The 23910-nt window shown below is 44.6% G+C and overlaps 1 protein-coding gene across 4 annotated transcripts in view; it reads right to left on the bottom strand.

Moving 5' to 3' along the window:
- The window catches only part of DCLK1 (doublecortin like kinase 1), a 354905-nt gene extending 348029 nt beyond the window's left edge, over positions 1 to 6876 (bottom strand). For 2 of the 4 annotated variants that reach the window (XM_027557408.1, XM_027557409.1), the window contains exon 1: positions 173 to 568. In XM_027557408.1, coding sequence (XP_027413209.1) covers positions 173 to 548 — 376 coding nt within the window. In that variant the 5' untranslated portion in view covers positions 549 to 568. Of the gene's footprint in view, positions 1 to 172; positions 569 to 6590 lie in introns of those variants that run through there. The other 2 variants (XM_027557412.1, XM_027557410.1) reach the window with 2 other exon arrangements.
- Positions 6877 to 23910: the final 17034 nt, after the last annotated feature.

The raw sequence follows: 23910 nt of genomic DNA, 5'->3' as shown, positions 1-23910 counted from the left end.
ACACTACTGTACAGCCACGTGAACTTCCCAATGTGTAACATACAAGGACAACACCATGAGACTAGATGCTAGCTCTTGGAGTTCAAGCAAGAAATGCTGAGAATAATACAAACTTTTGGGAACCGAGGCCATCCCCTCCAGGGTCCCTTGGGAGGTCTCCCCCAGCACTCACCTTCCAGCAGTTGGTCCAGGCTGGAAATCTTCTTGAGTCCATCAATGGTGTAGATTGTTCTCACTCCCTGGGGCAAATTCACGTTATCCGACAGAGTTCGGGTCAAATCAGCCAGCAGGGCCTCAAAAGATCGGAAGCGGTCTGGGGAGATGGCATACACAATCCCTTTGAAGTAGCGATCTCCGTTTCGATAGAAACGCACTTTCTTGGCCTTCTTCTCGGAGCTGAGGGTCTGCAGCGTGCGGGTGCGGTAGAAGCTGCAGTGGGCGCTGTGCGTGGGGCTGGGCAGCCCGTTCACCCGCGACCCTCGGCTGTACCTCTGGGCCTTGTCCCGCTCGTCAAAGTGCTCTAGCTCCATGTCTCTGCCGAAGGACATGACTGCGGTTAGAGCTGAACCTGGGAGGCACAGAAACAGAAACACAAAGGTGTTATTTTAGCCTCCAGACCCGGAAGGCTCAGCTTGAGAGCAGCCGATGGGAACACTGCTATAACAGATGATATGTTTGAGTGATCAACTTGGGAGAGAAAAGACAAATATTTAGAGGCAGACCCAGTGGAAACAGATGACTAATCAACCCCAGTTTTGTTAGAATACGGCTGGTATGCGTTGACCACCTCGAATGTCCGGCTTTGAACCGCTCTTATTTCTGATAGTCACAACAAACCTTTCGAAGTTTATTTATTATTAACCCCATACACAGATAAACAAAATGAGGCACAGAAAAATTTCTCCCAAATTTCTCCAAATAATACAGTTGAGAAACGCGTGAACCAAGAACTCTGACCCAGGTTTGTCTGACTCCACGGCTCCCTGCAGGTTAATGCTGATGGTAGGTAGCACATGAGCCTTCACATCAGTCCAGGGCTAAATATAAAAGATACAGCAGTGGGGGGGACCAGGAATCAAAAGACGGCTGCTGCTGCTGCTAAGTCACTTCAGTCGTGTCCGACTCTGTGCGACCCCATAGACAGCAGCCCACCAGGCTCCCCCGTCTCTGGGATTCCCAGGCAAGAACACTGGAGTGGGTTGCCATTTCCTTCTCCAATGCATGAAAGTGAAAAGTGAAAAGTGAAAAGTGAAGTTGCTCAGTCGTGTCCGACTCTTAGCGACCCCATGGACTGCAGCCTACTAGGCTCCTCCATCCATGGGATTTTCCAGGCAAGAGTACCGGAGTGGGGTGCCACTGACTTCTCTGCAAAAGAGGGCAGGTAACATTTCACAGTCAGATTTTAGGGATTTCCCTGGTGGTCCAGTGGTTGTGAATCCACCTTCCAATGCAGGGGATTCGGGTTCAATACCTGGTCAGGGAATTAAGATCCCACAAACTGGGGAGCAACCAGGCTCACATGCAGCAACTACAGAGCCCATGGGCTCCAGGTGCCGTGAGCCACTAGAGAGAAGCCTGCAGGCCGCAAGGAAGATGCCCCACACTGCAGCTAGGACACAATACTGCCAAAAATAAATGAATGAATGAATATTTTTTTTTTTAAGTCAGATTGTAAACATTTTACCCAGTGTTTGCAGTCTCCATGGCCAGACCAAGAGCAAAAAAATCCATAGGTTTAAAAGCGATTTTCCTACATGGTGGTTTAGTCACTAAATCGTGTCCAACTCTTGCAACCCCATGGAATGTAGCCCACCAGGCTCCTCTGTCCATGGAATTCTCCAGGCAAGAATACTGGAATGGGTTGCCAAGTCCTTCTCCAGGGGATCTTCCTGACCCAAGGACTGAACCGGTTTCTCCTGCAGCACAGGCAGATTCTTTATCACTGTGCCACCTGGGCATTTCCTACATAGTCAATTGAAATTTATTTGAAAAGTGGACTCACACTAACTCATTTACTTACACTTAATGCTTGAGATAAGGTGGATTTTTAAAATGGGGGGGAAAAAAGGAAGGGACAGGGAGAAAGGGAAGGAGGGAGGGATGGAAGAGGAGAAAGAAAAGGAAAAGCAACAACAAAATAAAACCAAAAGGGATCAAAGTTACTTCTTCTTTGAGGCACTTGGCCCTTCTTTCCACTAAGACTCTCTCTGTCTTTGTGTGGAGGAAATTGAGGCTTAAAGACGCTGATCCAGACTTGATCCAGAACAAACTATGTAACCGGGAGAAATCTACTTGTTCAGCATCATTAAGCCCCAGTTTCCTCCGTCACACGTGGGAAACTCGATAGTACCTACCTCACAGTTAATATCAGCTATTAAATAACTGAATACACATGAAACACTTCGGGCAATGTCTAGACTGTGATAAGTATTAATGTTTTTAATTCATAAAATTTGCTTTTCTGTTCCTGACTCTGTCACGGGAAGAACTAGCAGGAAGAGAATCTTCCCTTTCCAGCAAGGGGGGATCCAGGTGAGTGCCCACCCCCTACCCTCCACCATTTCCATGTCAGGACCTTCTGGAAGGCACACCTGTGCCCCCACAGTTCCATTTGACTTTGGACGGAGCTGGGTCGTGGGCAGGCTGCCCGTGGGATTATTTCACCCTTGCTCAGGGGTTAGCTGACGAAGGCTCGTGCTATTGCCCTTCACAGGTGATCTGTGTTTTAATAGGACAATCTAGAAGATGGGAAAACCTCAGCACTCAAAGAAAGAAGTCTCAATGACAAAATTTCAGGCACAATGAAACAGAACATAAGGGAAATGAAAACTGGGGGCAAGAACTTTATGTTGTTGTTCAATCGCTCGGTCGTGTCTGACTCTTTGCGACCCCATGGACCGCAGCACACCAGGATTCCCTGTCCTCCACCACCTCCTGGAGTTAGAACTTTATTAGTGCCCCCAAACCCCACCATGAAGACGATGTCGCCGTTCTGAAGGTCACTCCAAACCAACCCAAATGCCAAAGGCCTGCCAAGCCTCCCTGACCTTTCCTTCACTCTCCATAAACTGACCTCTGATCCACTCAGAGCGACTAAAAATTCGAGCTCAAAGCTTCATGCACGGCCAGAGACTGTGCACTCCTGAAATGCATGCAGTGGAAAAAGCTCACACTTATCGGATGTCTGTGATTTGCCTGACACTGTTAAGTGGCGATCAACCGCTGTGTAACATGCTAAAAATGCCCTCTAGACCTCCTGACAGTCCAGTGAGGAGGGGATGTTATTGTGACGAGGGTGAGTACGGGCTATATCCACGTGCCAAAGTCATAACTGAGGGCCTTGGGACTTGAACCCGGATGTACTCCAGTGATTCTGAAGCTGGTGCCCCTGACCCCTCCTTTCTGACCCGAGCTCTGTGTTCTAGTGGCCTAGACCCCTGCCAGCGGCCGCTCATCACGTGTAAAGCAGGCTTTTGAAAGCCTTTGCTCCTCTTGGACAGACCACTTAAACTGCCAGAGAGACTCCGTGTGCAGGAGACCAGGCAGGTCATCCGGCCTCCAACATCTCCGCCTGTGCGCCCTGAGGCGGGGCGGGGGGAAGAGCAGTGCAGTGGGATTCAATCTGGAGTGATGAGTTCAGGGCACGTTTTTCCTCCAGACATGAAAACTACCCCATGCCGCTTACTACCCCAGACAGCCTAAACTGGAATTTTCCAGGGGCTTCCCTGGTGGTCCAATGGTTAAGACTCTGCACTTTCAATGCAGGGGGGCCAGGGTTCAATCCCTGGTCAAGGAACTGAGATGCCACATGCAGTGAGGCAAGGCCAATAAATTAATTAACAATAATAATAAAATAACTTCATGAAAATAAAAATAAATTTGCATTTTCCAGAAAAAAAATTTACCATATGTAAGTATGAACTGGTTTCACTGATTTTGAAGTTAGATAACTTCAAAACAATTATCAGTTGATATCCAATTCTTCAGATAGCTAGTAACTGAGTAAACAGAACAAATATTTTGCCGATGATATCATAACTGCTCCTACGCTTATTAATTGTTTTTAAAAGGCGTTCTTTTGTTTTCCAAAAGGGAGTGTGTGTTGGGACACTGATGCTGCCAGTACTGAAATAGCCATGCCAATTCACTAGGTTCCTCAAACTTCGTGAAGTATAAAGGCTGGATTGGCTGTTGAAGATTTTATTTTTAAAGGCAGTGATAATTCTTCCTAGGGCTTCCCTGGTGGCTCAGCGGTGAAGAAACTGCCTGCCAACACAGGAGACCTGGGCTCGATCCCTGGGTCGGGAAGATCCCCTGGAGGAGGAAATGGCAACCCACTCCAGTATTCTTGTCTGGGAAATCCCACAGACAGAGGAGCCTGGCAGGCTACAGCCCACAGGGTCCCAAAGAGTCAGACATAACTTAGCAACTAAAAAAAAAAAAAAAAAAAATTCTTCCTACCCTAGGCGTTTTCTCTCAAATCCAAATAAACTGAAACACACAGGACATGCGGAAAGGATGGTACAACTGTGTTGCCAAAGTGCAAATCTAATTCCAAGGGGCTCTTGTTGATCTGTAATTGGCAAGGGTCAAACGATTTAGCAATTGTTGGAATCCCCTTGAGGGAAAGGCTTCTAGAACCAAGAATTCCACACCAGACCTCCCCCCACCCCCCGGCCCCCACCGCCAAAAAAAACATCTATTTAGAACAGAAAAGTTGATTTTGTTTTATTTGTACATTTCCCAAACTGGATCAGGCGTTCAACCACAGCAGGGCCAAGATCTTTTACTTCCCTTCACTGAGCCTGCTCCAAAGTAAGCAATGATGTTGGTGACAAAGAAAAACCACACTCCCAGTGAAATCATTCTGAAGGCTACAGCTACCACTAAATGAATGTCAAAAACCACACTACACATCCTCGTGCTCCAGATATTATGTGTGGCATTAAAATAGGTGTTCTCTCCCTCGCTCAGCAATTCCAATGGATTAGTCATTTATTTGAATCAAGAGCACCTGGGGAAGATTCACCAGACTTCCAAGGCTCCCCTGCTTTCTGTGGAAGCCAGCTAAGGAGCACAGCCACACGGTCACAGACCACAGGTGGCCAAGGGCCTGGGCACAGGTGTGTCCTGATACCATGAAGGTAACCGCATGGCCTGAGCCAGGGAGCTCATAGACGCCTGGGCGGGGAAGACCCCGGCCTGGCTCTTATCAAGAGATTTTCCTATAAACACTGCCAGGCTGAGAAATCAGCGTTTTAGATGGTTCTCTGTGGGATTTCTCACCATCATGAAGAACCTCTGCGTTCATCCTTCTCTAGATGAGCACATGAGTTCCTGTTCACAGATTATACTCATACACTCACACATACACACACACACACTCACACCAAGAAATAATCTGGCATAAAGACTATCGTGTTATAAATGTTTCTAAATAGATTTATATAAAATCTATATAGATGCTGGACCTAGAGATTCCAAGGCACATTTTGCCAGTAGAACTAGGATATGGGGGAGATGGACAGGCGTGCAATATGAGGCGCGCACACACCTTCAGAGTGCATGCACCACCCTAGACGCAGCTATATCACAGGATACAAGCGTAGCTTTCATAATGTTCTACACATAACCTCTCTCAGAATCCTCTCCGACCCGCATTCATGCGACATTTCATACTTAAAACGCTGTCCTACTTTCCGGGGAAAGGAGATATATTTAGGAACATTCATAAAACGTATTCACAGAACACCCTGCGGCGTGGCCGCTGAACGCGTGTGCTCCGTAATCTGTACACACGTTCACAGGTGCGGGGAGAGGAAGCCGGTCTGAACGAGACCTTTCATCTGCTCCATCTCTCATAAATAGCTCCCCGCCCAACCCAGCAGCGATTCGGAGCAAACCCGGTTTTCCACCGCCGCCCCTTTTGTGGGGCAATGCGGGGCTGTGCGTGCGCTCCCACTAGGAGGAGAATGCCATTTCCTCTCCGCAGGCTTTTTAGCACTGCGGGCACCAATTTGTACAGGGGGCAGCCTCACAGTCCCCGAAGGAACTTGAGACCCCGCAAATGTACTTGCTACATCCACCCTGCCCCCTCACCACCATGCACGGACCCCAGTCCTCCACCCTCCGGGCCCACGGGAGAGCGCACACACAATAAGAGGCCTGGCCCGGCCACTCCTTCTGGGCGCAGACTTGGTTCCCGTTCCGCGGCCAGTTCTGACAATGACCATCACCTCGCCCGGCCCCTGCGCCCTGGTTCTCCACTAACAACGCGGCGGCCGGGAGCCCCGCTCGCCCGACTCCCCGTTTCCAGCGCGGCGGTGGCACCAGACAAAAGAGGCAGGTGCCCGCGGCCCGGGGGCCGCCCGCACACAGCGCCCCCGGCCGGAGCAGGACCGGGAAGCGCCTTTCGAGGAACGGAGGGCGGGCGGGGCGGCGGCGGTCGAGGGGGCGCCCACCGGCCCTCCGCGCCCGCGGTCCCCGGTGCCCCGCAGCTGCGGGAGAAGAAGGCTTGGCCCGGCCCCCAGCGGGGCCCCCGGCCGGCCCTCCCCACTGCTTTCGTCCCCAGGCGAAGGCAAACCACGCACCGGTCCGCGGAGAGACGCCGCCGGGGGTCTTTGTGGCCGCGCTCGGGCCGCCTAGTGCGCTGTCCTCGCCGGGCTGGGCGCGGCCGGGCCGCGGGGCTGCGGGGCCGGGGCTGGGCGGCGGCGGCAGGAGCGCGGGCGTCTGGGCTGCAGCCGCTAGAACAGGGATGCGCCTCGGCCGGTCCTCATTGAAATGCGGCGCTTCGCACAGCCTCACTCCTGCCTCTCTCCGGAGGAGGGCGGCGGCGGCGGCGGGCGCGCTCCCTTTTCTTGTGGCTCACTCGCTCGCCCGCCCCGCTCCTCCTTCTCCTCCTCCGCGTGCGCGCCCCGCGCCCCCGCCCCTCCAGGCCCGGCGCACCCACCACGGCTGCGCCCCGGGCCCCCGCCTCCCGCGCCCTGGCCTGCCACGGCGACCTCGCTGCGTCTGGCTGGACAAACCCCCTGACCTCCCGGGCCCCGGGAGTGGTTGTCTGGAGACAGGCGGCGGTCGGTGGTGGACCTGGGGACCGGGAGAGAGAACGTGGACCGGGTCTGAACCGGGAACGTGAGGTGTGTCCTCCTCAGGGCAGGCCGGGCGACGGGAGCGGAGGAACATTTCTCCCCTCAGGGTACACACACTTGTATGTGACCTCATGGTTTGACGCCATTCCCAAAACTGTGGAAGCCAACGTGATGGCCTTGTGATCAGTTCTCACCCAGGAGACCCTCCCTACCTACCGCCACGAGTGTCACCCTCAGGCCCCCTAATTGGGAAGGGCCAGATCTGCGCATAGATCCCACCCATCAACTCCACTGGAACCCGGGACTTGAGTCATCCTTGAAACTGTGACCTCTGCTTGGAGCTGAATATGTCACAGCAGGCCTTTGATAACTTAGAGGCCAAGTTTCGCTACTGGACACCTCGTGGCTGCCAAGGCTAGTGGTCAGCACTGGAAAGCCCCATGAACTCACATAAGCCTTCCCTCCTGGAGCAGGAATGTTGTCAGAGCCCAGACTGCTCACAGCTTCCTCCAGATTTTGCACAGAAGTCCAAGGAGTGGGATCAGGTCGCAGACTTCCGTGAAACCTTAGCCTGTTCAGTGCTGCCTGAATTCAGGTCCAGTTCATCTCCTGACTGTGGGCCATGTCCCCTGAGACGTGTGGGTGTGTGTGTGCTAAGTCACTTCAGTCGTGTCCGACTCTCTGCGACCCCCCTGGACTATAGCCCACCAGACTCCTCTGTCCCTGTGATTCTCCAGGCAAGAATACTGGAGTGGGTTGCCCTGTCCTCTTCCAGGGAATCTTTCCAACCCAGGGATTGAACCTGGGTCTCCTATGCCTCCTGCTCTGGCAGGCAGGTTACCTCTAGCACCACCTGGGAAGCCCCTTGAGACGTGTATTTGTCGCAAATACTCACACATACACAAATACGCAGGTATTTCTCTCTCTTCCTGAGCTTACATCTTTTAATGGAAAATCAACTTTTTTTCTATCAGCTGAGCCCATTATGTATATTTGACTAGTTATTATTAATAAGAGCTATTCTGAATTACTTTCGAAGTATTATGTAAATACTAAATAATTACCGTTTGTTATAAAATGCAGCTCAAATGAGATGCATGTTACATATTCAACAAGTGCTGCATATTTATTTTTGAACTCCTGAATAGCCCAGGGATGAGTACAATAAACTCACCAAATTAACTACATGCAAAGTACTGAGACTGTTCCTTCAAATTCTAATCAAAACGAGGCCAAGGGGTAAGTGTGAAGAAAGTAAGGAACCAAGTGTATTATGAGAAGGGAAATAAGAGTTTCTGTTTATCTTTCCAATGACAGATGCCAAGTGATTTCTGCCAAAATGCTAAACCAAGAGATATATTCCCTCTCCTAACCCCTACATTCTATCAGGGTCATTTGTTAAGCACTTTAAGTAACTCAACCATATCTTTCCTCTGTCCTAGCTCTTCAACCTGGGATATGCAGATAATGTCCAAAGAAACACTTTTGAGTTTGATCCTCTCAGTTGTAAAGTGCTCTCACTAGAAACTTTTGGGCATTATTAACCCTTTCATGACACCAAAGGGTAACTGATAAGTAAATAGATGGGCACACTGAATAGTACCCACCAGCTACTATACTTTGGTCATATCATTTAGTCAGGATAGCAGGCTGGCACTAAGTGGTACCCAGTAACCTAATGGAAGTAGCTATGTGTGCTGTGCTTAGTCACACAGTCGTGTCTGACTCTTGCGACCCCACAGACTAGCCTGCCATGCTCCTCTGTCCATGGGATTCTCCAGGCAAGAAACCCACTGGAGTGGGTTTGCTTGCATCCTCAGTCGCTTCAGTCATGTTTGACTTGCAGCAACCTAGCCCACCAGGCTCCTCTGTCCAGGGGATTCTCTAGGCAAGAACTGGAGTGGGTTGCTATGGCCTCCTCCAGGGGATCTTCCTGACCCAGAGATTGAACCCCTGTCTGTTGTGTTCCCTGCATCAGAAGGTAGGTTCTTTACCACTGGTGTCACCCGGAAAGCCCCCAAGTAACTACAGAAGTGCCTAAATTATTCCAGTGTGGCATATCTAACTCCTATTCAATAATAATTCCTGATTTAAATGAAATTTAACCAGGAAACTCCTTGTTCAAATAATTTTCAAAAACTGATATTACTTTCTTTTTTTTTTTTTTGATGTTACTTTCTATATATCACCAGGGTACTGATCAAAGACATGACTGGAATCAATCCATCCTTTCCTCCATGAAAATCTGAAGGCAACAGAGATCTCACTGGAACTCCCTAAAACTAACGCTGTGTACCCCAGCTGCTGCTCTGAGCAGCTACAGTGCTGCACCCCACAAGATGACAGTGGCTTGGACATTGTTCTGTCGATGGCAACTCTTAATTGAGTGCTTGCTCTTTGCTGTGCTGGGGGGCTTTTGTACATTTTCTTCTTCCATCCTCCTAAGAACCATTCAAGTTAGGCATTACTATCCTCATCTAAGAGATGAAGGAATTTAGGCAGAGGGAGATTACTTCATTTGCCCAAAGTCATGTAGCTAATAAATCTCAAGTCCAACTCCATTTTTTAAAAATTCCTGTGTTTAAGATTCAAGTCAGTTTTCCAATCGCTATGGCCTATAAAGCAATACCAAATTCTAATGTGAAGTGTAATCTCTTCTGGAAAAATGCAATTTTTTAACCAGTGGATTTATTATTTCATAACAGAGCAAGAACAACTCTTGCTTTCGTGAATGCTGCTTTCTGTAGTGATGGGTACCATCAGCTTGTCCTCTCTGAGCAAGTCTTTTCATGAGAATATTTGCCCTTTATGCTCGTTCACAAAGTTGATGGACAATCTGATCTAAATGTGTTTTTTCATTTTCTTGAAATTAAGTTTTCAGGTGAGGCTAGGAAAGATAAAGAGAACTAAAGAATAATAATTTTTAGTTGACACCTCTTTTTTCAGGTACCTTTTATTGGCTTCTTCATAGAAAATGTGCTTAATCATGCAGATTCAAAGAGGTTTACAGAATAAGGGATATTAGCAATGAGACGCACTTCCTGTTTTTCCCTCTAGGAGGGGGAATGTACTCTGTCCTGTTCATCATCTCTCTTCAGTCCTCCTCCGGGACCATGCAGCCCTCTACATGTCCTCTGGGACATGCTGTGCTCCTGGGTTGGGATACCCAGCATATTCAGTGCCCACCACAACAGTGGGAAATAGTTTTATAGAATATGATCGTCATTTTAATTGTCCTTTGTATTTCTTCCCATCTGGTAAAGGCTCTTTACGGCATTTCCCACAGCGTTTCCTAATCGCCTCTAATTACAGAACACTTACTTCTGCCTTCTTCCTGAATGAAAGCAACTCCCTGATGAGGGACCTTGTGGCAGCCAGTCCGGTTTTCACCACCCTGTGAATGAATCCCAGACACCACAAGGGGCCTTTCAGCCTCCCTTCGGCTGCTTCCGAACATGGCACATTCAGAAGAGAAATGAGGTTCTCTTCTGAGAGTTAGGATAGATCAGGGGTTTCTAGATATGATGGACAAAAATCTCTAAAACTAGTTTTTTATCTGGCCGTTTCTCTCAGGCTTGGCACATCACACATGATGATACGGGTCCCAACTTCACAAGTTCTGGACCTGTACAAAGGAGCCAGGGACCTGCCACTCCGAGAGGCCCTCCTGAAGTGGACAGAGAGCGTCCCAAAGCTTACATCCCACTTTCCGATGTGTGATTTCCTTTAGGAAAGGGGCGCTAAGCACAACCCACTCGCCTGCTGGCAGAGCCTCAAGTTAAAACCTAGAGTCACTTCCCTCAAATTTGCCTGGTGGTTCTGGCTCTTCTCTTTGGATCTACAGAGGACAGATCTAATGTCCCTGCCTCTCCTTGACAGCCTACTGTATTCTACCAAGTTCTGCTCCACTCCACTTTCACAAGGAACCCCGAGCCCCTCAACTGTTTCCTAGATGACTTGGTTTGGAAGCGTCAGTGCTGGGCAGCTGTCAGGACCTCCCTCGACACCTGCCTCTGGCCCCAGGTGGTGATGGGCGTCTGCCACGACTTCAACTGTCCTTTACACGCTGCTTCTGTTAAAGCAGCCAAAGAGCACATGAGTGTGCCTGCAGGCATGCTGCACCGTTGACCCATCCAGTTAATTAAGATCTCCATGTGTCTCACGTGCTTGGCTCTTAAGGGCTCTCAATTCGTATTTGTTCAGTTAGATTCACAGGGCCTAAGTCCAGTGCTCTGTAACTTCCTTGTTAAATTGTGTGTCGTTATTGGATCCACCTTTCTAACCTGTTGAGCGGGATCCTTCCAGACACGTTATGTCACCATCACATTGCCAGTGACCCCTCCAGCCTCCCGTCAACCTGATCAATACCACACCAACATCCTCCTCTTGTGTGGATAAAAGCTTTCAACAGATCATGGTCACAGCAGGCTGCATTAGCTACAGCAAATATGTTCTCTACAGCAAATGAGTATCTAGAGAACCGGTGATGGCTGAAATTCACATTTTTATATTTAGGATTATATCTTTGTTGATATTTTGAGGTCCTGGATATTTATAGATATAACTATAAATCACTCACAAGTTTCCATTCCTTCATCCATTCATTCAATAAATAATTTTTTAGTGTCTTCAATGTGCCAGACACTGTGCTAGGAAGGAGCAGTACAACCATGACGTACATTTGCAAGTCCCCTGCCCATGACCTTGACAGTCTCTAGAGAGTAGGATGGTATGTACACCTTACACAAATAATTCTTTAGTTCCAATATCACTAAGTACCATGAGGGAAAAGAACAAAGAGCTTCAGAGAGAGCATCTCTTCCCTGAGGAAGTAACATTTAAGAAGAGACCTGAAGTTACCTAGTAACAGGTGGAAGAGTATGATTCCAAGAAGAAGTAGTCTTTTGAAAACTGAGTGGGAAGCCGCTTGTTCAAGGAGCAAGAGATGGGCCAAGGACAGGGGAGGAAACGATTCTCTAAGAATTTAGATACACAAGCTGGGCCTCATGTAGGTTTGTGGCCAAAAGTCAAATTTCCTAAGGGCCCCCAAAGCCTTCGAGTTCTCAATTAAAAATGGTCCCCAGGCACTCAGGAGAAACAGACTAGGTCTTCATTGAAGAAATCCATCTTCAACGTCAGCCTCAAAGATCACCACTGATAAACTTGCAAAGAATATAGGCTTAGGGTTAAAAGAAAAATCACAAAATATATCAGTTAAGAAGGCATTGGGAGTATGAACTAGAAAAAGAAGAAAAAAATAGAATCAGAATCAAAATGATTTCTGACAGAATCAAAGTAATTATCTAACATGGGTTATAAAAATATATGTATGTAGAAGAAAGGATACAGCTTGCAAGCAAAGAGTGGGTATTATTAAAAAATGACCCAGAGTATTTGAAAAAAGTATTAAAACAGGTTGTAAAAATTATAAATAAAATAACTGAAATTAAAAACTGAGCAACAGCTTGTTTAGCAAATTTGTACAACTACAGAAAGATTTAACAAACTGGAAATGAGATCCAAAAAATTAGCTCACAATGCAACACAGAGAAATGAAGAGACAAAAGATACTAATAGTTGAGTTATAAATAATAATTTAGTAAAAAGTTTAAAGAAAAAACATCTAAATAGAGTCTCAGAAGAGAATGGGAAAAGGAATATCCAAAGATGATATTTTGTTACTGTTGTTGTTTAGTTGCTAAGTTATGGCTGACTGTTTGCAACCTCATGGATTGTAGCATGCCAGGCCCCTCTGGCCTCTACTATCTCCTGGAGTTTGCTCAAATTCACGTCTGTTCAGTCAGTGATGCTATCTAACCATCTTATCCTCTGCCAATATGGAAGATATGCCGATATGGCAGAAGATATGGCTTAGCTTTTTGAAGAACTGATTACAGACATTAAGCCCAGATTTATGAAGCCAACAGTGTCAAAAACTTAAATCCACCGTAAACCAAAAAAAAAAAGACCAGCTACAGTTGATCCTCAATGTTCATGAATTCATATTTGCAAATTTTCCTACCTCCTAAAATTTATTTGTAATCCAAAATCAATATTTGTAGCAATTTCATGGTCATTCATGGCCATGCACAGAGTGGCAAAATATTTGAGTTTCTGCACAGATGTTCCCAGCTGAGGTCAAGTATAATGACCCTCCGTTGAATTTCAGCTCTCATAGTCTAAACATGTGTCCTTTCACAGTCTATTTAGTGCCACATTTTCCCCACTTTTGTGCTTTTTGCTGGTGATTTTGTTATTGAAAATGTCCCCCAAGCTAGCGCCTAAGTGCTGCCTAGTGTCCCTAAGAGCACCAAAGCCGTGATGAGCCTTTGGAGAAAATCCACATGTTAAGGAAGCTTCATTCAGTCCTGGATTACAGTGCTGTTGGCTTGAGTTCAATGTTAATGTTTCAACAATATACATTAAATAAGGTATATTTTAACACAAACATATATAAAATAAGTTTATATGTTGGTCACTGATGAAAATATTTTAGCTAAAAATTTCTAGTGATGAAGATTCAATTGATCAAGAACATACATTGGTTGTGAGCTGGTATGAACAAAATATGATCTCAATGATATAAGTCAAGAATTGACAGAATTATAATAAGAAAATGGAAAAAATCCACAAATTCCCAAGTATTGATGTCAGATAGTCACTATTCTCTCCTATAATGCATTTAAGACAGAAATGAGTTATTATAGGGAAATTAATTTTTAAAACCCATACATTTGAAACTTTTCAAATATATTTTCAATAATACACTGTTCAAAGAAAAAAATTTATGGATTTTAGAAAAGACAGGGGCTTCCCTGGTGGCTCAGATGGTAGAGAATCTGCCTGCAATGCAGAACATCTGAGTTTGATCCATGGGTTGGGACGATCCCCTGGAAAAGGAAATGGAAACCCACTCCAGTATCCTTGCCTGGAGAATTCCATGGACAGAGGAGCCTGGTGGGCTACAGTCCATGGGGTTGCAAAGAGTTGGACATGACTGAGCAACTAACACTCACTTACAAAACACATTAGAAAACCAATGAACTAAACATCTAATATCAGATGTTAAAAAGAAAACAACAAAATAAAACCAACCTAAGTTTTTTAAAAGGTAAATACAAGAACTTCTGGTAGGAAAAATTCTCAGATGCCACTCAAGATTTCTGCATCTCTGTGCACACACTCAATATAACCCCCACTTGTTGAGTGTGGGTTGGCTTGACCTAATCAGGTTAGGTTCCTTTTAAAGAGGATCTAGGGGTCACAGACAGAGAAGGCAATGGCACCCCACTCCAGTACTCTTGCCCGGAAAATCCCATGGATGAAGGAGTCTGATAGGCTGCAGTCCATGGGGTGGCTAAAAGTCGGACATGACTGAGTGACTTCACTTTCACTTTTAACTTTTATGCACTGGAGAAGGAAATGGCAACCCACTCCAGTGTTCTTGCCTGGAGAATCCCAGGGACGGGGAAGCCTGGTGGCCTGGTGGCCTGCTGTCTATGGGGTTGCACAGAGTCGGACACGACTGAAGCGACTTAGCAGCAGCAGCAGCAGCAGGGGTCATAGACAGGCTTCCGTGGTGGCTCAGGCGGTTAAGAATCCACCTGCAATGGGAGAGATCCAGGTTCAATCCCTGGGTTGGGAAGATCCCCTGGAGAAGGGAATAGCAACCCACTCCAGTATGCTTGCCTAGAAAACCCCATACAGTGAGGAGCCTGGGCTACAGTCCATGGGATCTCCTAAAGTTGGACATGACTAAGTGACTAAGCAAGCAAGTGACTAACACTTTGACTTTGACAAGTCATAGACAGAAATCAAAGAGATCTAGAGCTTCAGCAGGGCTCTCCTACCAGCCTGGAAAAAATTCACAGGCATGTTGTGAATTACCTATGGATCCACATTGCAAAGAACTGTGGCTTTTCAAAGTTGAGAGTGGTCCCTAGTCACATGCTAGCCAGAAAATATGTACTTCATGTAACCACAGGAAATGTTCTGCCAAAACCAGTGAGCTTGTTACTGACTGTCAACAAAATAGCTACAATAAGAGATGGGAAGTACAAGATTTCTGGTGGCTTGGGTGTCTAATTCAGATGCTCAATAAAGGATGGATGAAGACAACTGAAATGATGTAATAGCTAGAATTTAGGTTTAAAGTTATTTGGGAAGTGACCACAGGAAGCAAGAGTGAAGGGCTGGCAAAAGAGTATGTTCTAATTCCATTCTACCTCCCAGTTATGGAGCATGTAATATAGAAGTAAATGTCATGTTCCCCCTCTCTGTTTTTTCATATTTGATATAACTGTACAAATACAATTAGGAAGGCATAATTCACCAACTGTATTGGCTTCATAACAGTCTACTTACACATTAAATTCTTTCTTTGCAACAAGTATGAGGAACCATCTCAGGATTTCAACTTTAAGTGTGAATTATCAGTTTCAAAGAGATTGAAATTAGGTTGAAATTAACAAAAGCATTGACATGTAATGATGGAAGCTACATTTATTAGAAAAGAGTAGATCCAAGCTTCTAAATATATTGTATCATAGCTTCAAATCAAAATATTGTATTAATGTATTTTCATCATTACACAATGAAAAAGAGCATTACATTTACTAAGAATCTACTATATGACAACCACTTAATATGTATTCTACCATTTAATCCTCACAACAATTCTTTTGACATAAGCTTTTCAGTTCCATTTTTACTTATTAAGAAAATTGGACTCATTCTGAAATAAAGTAACTTTCCAAAGTTCCAAAAATTATAAGGTGGCAGGTTAAGGATTTGGGAGCAAATCTGTCTCAAAAGTCAGAGTTCCTTCCACTAAACCATTAAGCCTAGAAAATAGTTAGAAAGCAAATGCAGTTCAGGAAAGGTGAATAAAAAGCAAGTGGGTAGGAAAAACAAAAAAGAAATGTTCTCAAGGGTGGAGTCACATAATGTAATAATTCACAGCTAGAATTGAACTAATATGTCAACATGACAAATAATTTTTCCTACAGTGGTTATTGTATTTGTAAAGAAATTACCAAAACCCTGAAAGCAATTTGTTCTTTATTTCCTTTTTTCTTAGCATCAGCTATTGTTGAAATTATATGATTCATCACATTGGTAAAAGGCAGATCTAAAGATTCAGGATGCTAAATCTGGAAAGTATGCATAGCCTTTATACAACTCTAGAACAAGCTATACAAACTGCAATACTATGCTTCTTCTTGTCATTTCTTCTCAATATCACAATTAATAAAGTAGCAAATAGCCCTATTCTCTAAGAAGTCAATGTTATTCCTAAAACCATATAGACAAAAGGAATTAATTTTCATTATAAATTCTACATAAGATACCCCTGGTCTTTCTAACTAGTTTTCCAAAATAAAACCTAAGGAAATAAATAATGATGATTAGAAAATTAATAAAGTTTATTTTGTTTATTTTTAATAAAATGAAAAACCAAAACAATAGAGAAAATCAATGAAACCAGAGCTGGTTCTTTGAGAAGATCAATAAAATGGTAAACATCTAAAGAAACCATGAGAAAAAAAGGAGAAGATATATACAAATTACCGGTATGAGGAATGCAAAGGTTATAGCAATACAGACTTCACAGGTACTGTAGTAATAAAAAGGGAGTATTACTGACAACTTTATGTCCACAAATCCTACAGTTTAGAACAGAAGGACAATAAAGACATATAGTACCAAAGCTTTGTCAAGAAGAGATAACTTAAATAGCCCTTTACCTATGAAGGAAATGGAATTTGTACTTTAAAAACTTTCCCACAAAGAAACTCCAGACCGACATGGCTTCACTGGTGTATTATACCAGATAAAGAAGAAATAATACTAATACTATACAAACTCTACAAGAAAATTGAAGAGAAGGGAATAATTCCCAACTCAATCTAGAGACCAGCATCACTCTATACTAATTTCTGTCTGACAAAGCATCAAAAAAAAGAAAACTTTACACCAGCGGGATTCTATTCAGTTGTAAAAAGAATGAAATCTTGCCGTTTGCAACAATAGCTATAGACTTTGAGGGATTATGCTAAGTGAAGTAAGTAGACAGAAAAAGACAAATACCGGATGATTTCAATCAGATGTGGAATCTAAGAAAGAAGATGAACAAATGAACAAACATAACAGAAGGAGAATCACAGACAGAGAAAAACAAGTGGTCCCCAAAGGGGAGAGGGGTGGGAAGATGAGTGAGATAGGGAGATTAAGAGATACAGGCTTCCAGTTTCGCAATAAATGAGTCACAAGGATGAAGTGAACAGCATGGCAGCATGGGGAAGACAGTCAGTGATATTGTAATAATTTTTTATGGTGACAGATGGTAACCAGACTTACCATGGTCATCATTTTGTAATGTATAGAAATAATGAATTACTATGTTGCTCATCTGGAACTAACATAATGTTGTAGGTCAATTCTGTTTCAATTAAAAAAAAATTAGAGCTGGTAATTTTGAAAGAAAAGTATAGGCGATAATGTAAAACAAAATAGTGGTGAGGCTAAAACAATAAAATAATGACATGCGTTTGTTTCCAGTGGAGATACTTGTGGCCAAGCTTGCCAGGAGTCATGCTTAACTGTAAGATGAAAACTAACACGTTACTCAAAAAACATAAAATTATTCTGAGAATAAAAGCAAGGTAGGAATGTCCCCCAAGGGGATCTGTAATAAGGATACTGTAGGATTTTTTAAAATCTTAAATATTTCTAGGAGATGCTGCAATAAATACCACAGGATATTTTAGCATCTCTCAGTATGTTTGGGTGGAGAAGGCAATGACAACCCACTCCAGTACTCTTGCCTGGAAAGTCCCATGGACGGAGGAGCCTGGTAGGCTGCAGTCCATGGGGTCACTAAGAGTTGGACACGACTGAGCAACTTCACTTTCACTTTTCACTTTTCACTTTCATGCATTGGAGAAGGAAATGGCAACCTACTCCAATGTTCTTGCCTTGAGAATCCCAGGGACGGGGGAGCCTGGTAGGCTGCCGTCTCTGGGGTCACACAGAGTTGGACACAACTGAAGCGACTTAGCAGCAGCAGCAGCACCATGTTTCAATTTAGTCGGTTAGTCGTGTCCGACTCTTTGCGACCCCATGAATCACAGCATGCCAGGCCTCCCTGTCCATCACCAAATCCTGCAGTTCACTCAAACTCATGTCCATCGAGTCAGTGATGCCATCCAGATATCTCATCCTCTGTTGTCCCCTCTCCTCCTGCCCCCAATCCCTCCCAGCATCAGGGTCTTTTCCAGTGAGTCAGCTCTTCGAATGAAGTGGCCAAAGTATTAGAGTTTCAGCTTCAGCATCAGTCTTTCCAATGAACACCCAGGACTGGTCTCCTTTAGGATGGACTGGTTGGATCTCCTTGCAGTCCAAGGGACTCCAAAGAGTCTTCTCCAGCATCACAGTTCAAAAGCATCAATTCTTCAGTGCTCAGCTTTCTTCACAGTTCAACTCTCACATCCATACATGACCACTGGAAAAACCATAGCCTTGACTAGATGAACCTTTGTTGGCAAAGTAATGTCTCTGCTTCTCAATATGCTATCTAGGTTGCTCATAACTTTCCTTCCAAGGAGTAAGCGTCTTTTAATTTCATGGCTGCAGTCACCATCTGCAGTGATTTTGGAGCCCAAAAAATAAAGTCTGACACTGTTTCCACTGTTTCCCCATCTATTTCCCATGAAGTGATGGGACCGGATGCCATGATCTTCGTTTTCTGAATGTTGAGCTTTAAGCCAACTTTTTCAGTCTCCACTTTCACTTTCATCAAGAGGCTTTTTAGTTCCTCTTCACTTTCTGCCATAAGGGTGGTGTCATCTGCATATCTGAGGTTACTGATATTTCTCCCGGCAATCTTGATTCCAGCTTGTGCTTCTTCCAGCCCAACGTTTCTCATAATGTACTCTGCATAGAAGTTAAATAAGCAGGGTGAAAATATACAGCCTTGAAATACTCCTTTTCCTATTTGAAACCAGTCTGTTGTTCCATGTCCAGTTCTAACTGTTGCTTCCTGACCTGCATATAGGTTTCTCAAGAGGCAGGTCAGGTGGTCTGGTATTCCCATCTCTTTGTTTGGGGACTGCAAACTTCAGTCTGAGTAATTCTACAAGGGACCATCATAATGAGTGGAGTCTCCAATGAGTCTCCAAACAGCCCAGTCCACAAGTTTGGCTTAAAACACAGGTGCTCTAGCTGCTGCTACTGCTGCTGCTGCTAAGTCGCTTCAGTCGTGTCTGACTCTGTGCGACCCCAGAGACGGCAGGCCACCAGGCTCCCCCGTCCCTGGGATTCTCCAGGCAAGAACACTGGAGTGGGTTGCCATTTCCTTATGTTCCTTATAAATAGTATAGGTTTGGGCTCTGGTTTAGGAGCTAATTAGAATTTTTTCTTTTAATAGGTAAGTTAAATCCACTCATATTTATTGATATGATTGATTCATTGGATCTCAATTCTGTTATATTATTTTTATGTGGGTTATGTTATATTCACCTTGCTTTATTCTTACTGTGGTGTGTCTTCCTTGCTTCTTTTAAATGCTTGTTTTGGTGTTTGGAAAGATCTAAATTTTTGTTCTCTAGTAGGCATTTTGCATTTTTATCATTTCCAGTGCCATTAATCTCCCTTTTCTCCTGTTTAACCTTTTACTGTTTCATCTGCCAATTTAAAAAGGTATACTTTGATACCTCCAATCACCTATGAGAGAGTCAAATCCTCAAACTGAAAAGTGAATAAAAGTCTGAAGACTGACTAGGTATGGACAGATAAACAGTAGCATTCAAATTTCAGATAACAAATTCTGATCCTGAATAAGAATTAAACCTATCCAGTGTCAATTACACATAGAATGCATTCAAATACCAGATTCACTGGTGCTAAAATTTTGGAAAACTTGCAGGAATCTTGTTTTGTCTCATTTCTGAAATGAAAGTGATAATATTTCTCACAGAGCTGTGTTAAGCATTACATAAGAAAAACACACGGAAACTACTTAACAGGGGGGAAAAAAAAAGATGGTAAAATTTTTACCAAAATAGATAGATACCTGCCAAATGGACCACAGTTAATTTTCCCTGACATTTAAGAGGACATTGCTGTTTGGAAATTGCAGATGGAATTGCTACTGATCTCAGTCTGAGAAACGTCCTCAATTTTCAGAATTTGGTAGGTGTTCAGAAAGGGACTCAAACTTCAACAACTTATTTACGTGTATGCCTGTGGCGGATTCATTTCGATATATGGCAGAACCAATACAATATTGTAAAGTTTAAAAATAAAATTAAAAAAACAAAACTTATTTAAATGTTTCCTTTAAAACTGATGACTACCCTGATGGCTCAGACAGTAAAAGTGTCTGCCTCCAATGCAGGAGACCCGGGTTTGATCCTAGTTCGGGAAGATTCCCTGGAGAAGAAATTGCAACCCACTCCAGTACGCAAAATGGGGTCACAAAGAGTGGGATATGACTGAGCGACTTCACTTTCTTTCTTTCTTTACAACTGAGGAAGCTGAAGATTGCTGGCCCAGGGCATTCAGGGTGTTGGTAGTAACTAACACAGAAGTCTCCCCAATCTGGCCATAATCAGCCACTACAGTCGTACTTCTGTCATAGCCTCCTTGTTCGGGAAAACAAAAAGAGAATGATACTACAGCCCGGGTGGCAGAGAAAGAAATGATTCTTGCTTGGACCACTGTTTTGTGCTGTGCTTAGTCGCTCAGTCATATTCGACCCGTTGCAACCCCATGGACTGTAGCCTTCCAGGATCCTCTGTCCGTGGGATTCTTCAGGCACAAATACTGGAGTGGTTTGCCATTTCCTTTTCTAGGCATCTTCCCAACCCAGGGATCGAACCCAGGTTTCCCACAACACAGGTGGATCCTTTACTCTCTGAGCCACCAGGGAAGCCTGGAGCTATAATACTTACTTTAATACTATAATTCCTTACTGAGCTATAATACTCTCCCCAGGCCCAGGGGCAGGAACTGAACCTATGACTTTAATAACCATTGGTTTCTAGATACAAAAGCAGGCTGTGAAGGGAGTCTCCAGTAGATTCGAAGGCTGCTTGGAGAGCTGGGTCCTGTGCCTCACATGTGGACAGTGAACTCAATACTAATCAGAGGTGGCGGGGGAATGGGAGGGCTGGGAGCCTGGCTGTCAGGCCCAACGGCAGAGGGCATGACACATTAGAAGGGTCACACCTCCTCCCCGCCCCGAGCGGAGCACTGAGCGTTGCCAGGGAGCCAGCCAGGGAGCCACACCCCGGCAGTGGGAGGTGCTGCAATGACCACGTGCTACGCTTTCCCCCAGGCTCCCCATGTGGAAACAGCCTCTGTGCCTTCCCTCTGTCCCCACCAGGGCCTCTTCGGGGCTCTTTTCACCCAGCCCTGGGCTCATCAGACTCCACAACAGCTGCTAATCTCCCTTGAGACGCAAAAGGTCTGTGAGAACACAAGAAGGGGATGTGTGGTCATGCAGATAGTCACACCCAAGCATAATTTTCACCACGTGATTGAGTGAGGTGCATACAGAATGTCTAAAGCCTCATAAATGAATAGCCCTGGGAGTTTGAACTGTCAGAATAAGTTGAGACTTTCCCGACTCCACATAACATTACACCTACCTATGTTTTTAAAGTGGGGAGGAAAAAAACTTCTTGAATATCTTAGACTCCAAATCATTAGCTCTATTAATTTGCTGTTTTCTTATCAATAAAATTGCCTTCACCTTGTGCTTCCCTGGGTAGCTTTTGTAATTAAAGGTCTCTGGAACTAAGAGTGGATAAAAATACAATCAGGGCCAGTGTGGAAGACCTTAGTTACAAGAATACATAGCTATGTGAAAAAGTGGATTTAAATTCCAAATTTCCCAAGTTAATTTCCCAAATTACCATTCTTTAAAACCATGAAGAAGGAAGTTGAAGTAGAGAAGGAACAATGTACTTACTGATGACAATGAACGAATATTTGATCTTTAATCTCTGAGACAGAAGCTTTCAATTTTATGTGCTGATAAAACACCTAGAAATTTTGACATTGCCAATTTTTTCATAGGCATTGTCTGCTGAAAGAATGCCTAGGATCGAGGCACCCATAAAGAAGGGCCAGCACTCTTTGGTGATGGAACTTTTGAGCAGTGACCTGAATGAAATGTTAGCCAAGCAAATCTGGGGAAGAAAACACTTCATTCAAAAAGAACTGGAAACACGGAGTTCCTGTGGTGGGCTTTTTCAAGGAACACCCAGGTGACCACTGAGACTGGAACAGAGTGATAGAAAGGAAGAGTTGTCCAAGAGGATGTTGGAAAGGGTACAAGGACCACAGTTATACAAGGTCTCTCAGACTCGAGATAAAGCCTTTGGTTTTTACTGAATGAGATGAGAAGCCATTGGATGTTTGCAAAGTGATGACATCTGATTTAAATATTTACAAGGTCATCTGGCTATTCTATGAAAGAAAAAAAAAAAAAAACAGATTGTAGGGAGACAAGAGCAGAAGCAGGGAGACCAGTTAGGAGGCTGGTTGCAATAACCCAGGTGAGAGATACTGGTGGCTGGACCATGATGGGTGCAGGAGAACTGGGGTGAAGTGGTCAGGTTCTAGTAAGCTTGTGAAACTGAGATAGGATTTGCTTATCAATCAGATGGAAGGTATGAGAGAAAGAGGAGTCAGGGATGACAGCGTTTTCTGGCTTGGTATGCAGAGTACATCATGAGAAACGTTGGGCGGGAAGAAGCACAAGCTGGAATCAAGATTGCCAGGAGAAATATCAGTAACCTCAGATTTGCAGATGACACCACCCTTATGGCAGAAAGTGAAGAGGAACTAAAAAGCCTCTTGATGAAAGTGAAAGAGGAGAGTGAAGAAGTTAGCTTAAAGCTCAACATTCAGAAAACGAAGATCATGGCATCCACTTCATGGGAAATAGATGGGGAAACAGTGGAAACAGTGTCAGACTTTATTTTTGGGGGCTCCAAAATCACTGAAGATGGTGATTGCAGCCATGAAATTAAAAGACGCTTACTCCTTGGAAGGAAAGTTATGACCAATCTAGATAGCATATTCAAAAGCAGTGATATTACTTTGCCAACAAATGTCCCTCTAGTCAAGGCTATGGTTTTTCCAGTGATCATGTATGGATGTGAGAGTTGGACTGTGAAGAAAGCTGAGCGCCGAAGAATTGATGCTTTTGAACTGTGATGCTGGAGAAGACTCTTGTGAGTTCCTAGGACTGCAAGGAGATCCAACCAGTCTATCCTAAAGGAGACCAGTCCTGGGTGTTCATTGGAAGGACTGATGCTGAGGCTGAAACCCTAATACTTTGGCCACCTGATGTGAAGAGCTGACTCACTGGAAAAGACCCTGATGCTTGGAGGGATTGGGGGCAGGAGGAGAAGGGGATGACAGAGGATGAGATGGCTGGATGTCATTACCGACTCAATGGACATGAGTTTGAGTGAACTGCAGGATTTGGTGATGGACAGGGAGGCCTGGCGTGCTGCGATTCATGGGGTCGCAGAGTCGGACACGACTGAGTGACTGAACTGAACTGAACTGAAGAGAGAGGAAGAGGAATGGTTGGTGGAGTTCAGCTTTCGTAACCTAAGAGTCCAGCAATAGAGGAGTGGATAAAGAAGATGTCGTACATACACACAATGGGACATTAACTAGCTATAAAAGAGAAAGAAACAATGCCGTTTGCAGCAACATGGATGGACCTAGAGATCATCTCATCATACTGAGTGAAGTAAGTCAAACAGAGAAAGACGGATACCATATGATGTCACTTACATGT

Source organism: Bos indicus x Bos taurus, chromosome 12 (assembly GCF_003369695.1).
Source record: "Bos indicus x Bos taurus breed Angus x Brahman F1 hybrid chromosome 12, Bos_hybrid_MaternalHap_v2.0, whole genome shotgun sequence".
In the NCBI taxonomy this organism is placed as follows: domain Eukaryota; kingdom Metazoa; phylum Chordata; class Mammalia; order Artiodactyla; family Bovidae; genus Bos; species Bos indicus x Bos taurus.
The sequence above is the reverse complement of the archived record's forward strand: the minus strand, read 5'-3'. Positions and strand labels throughout refer to the sequence as shown.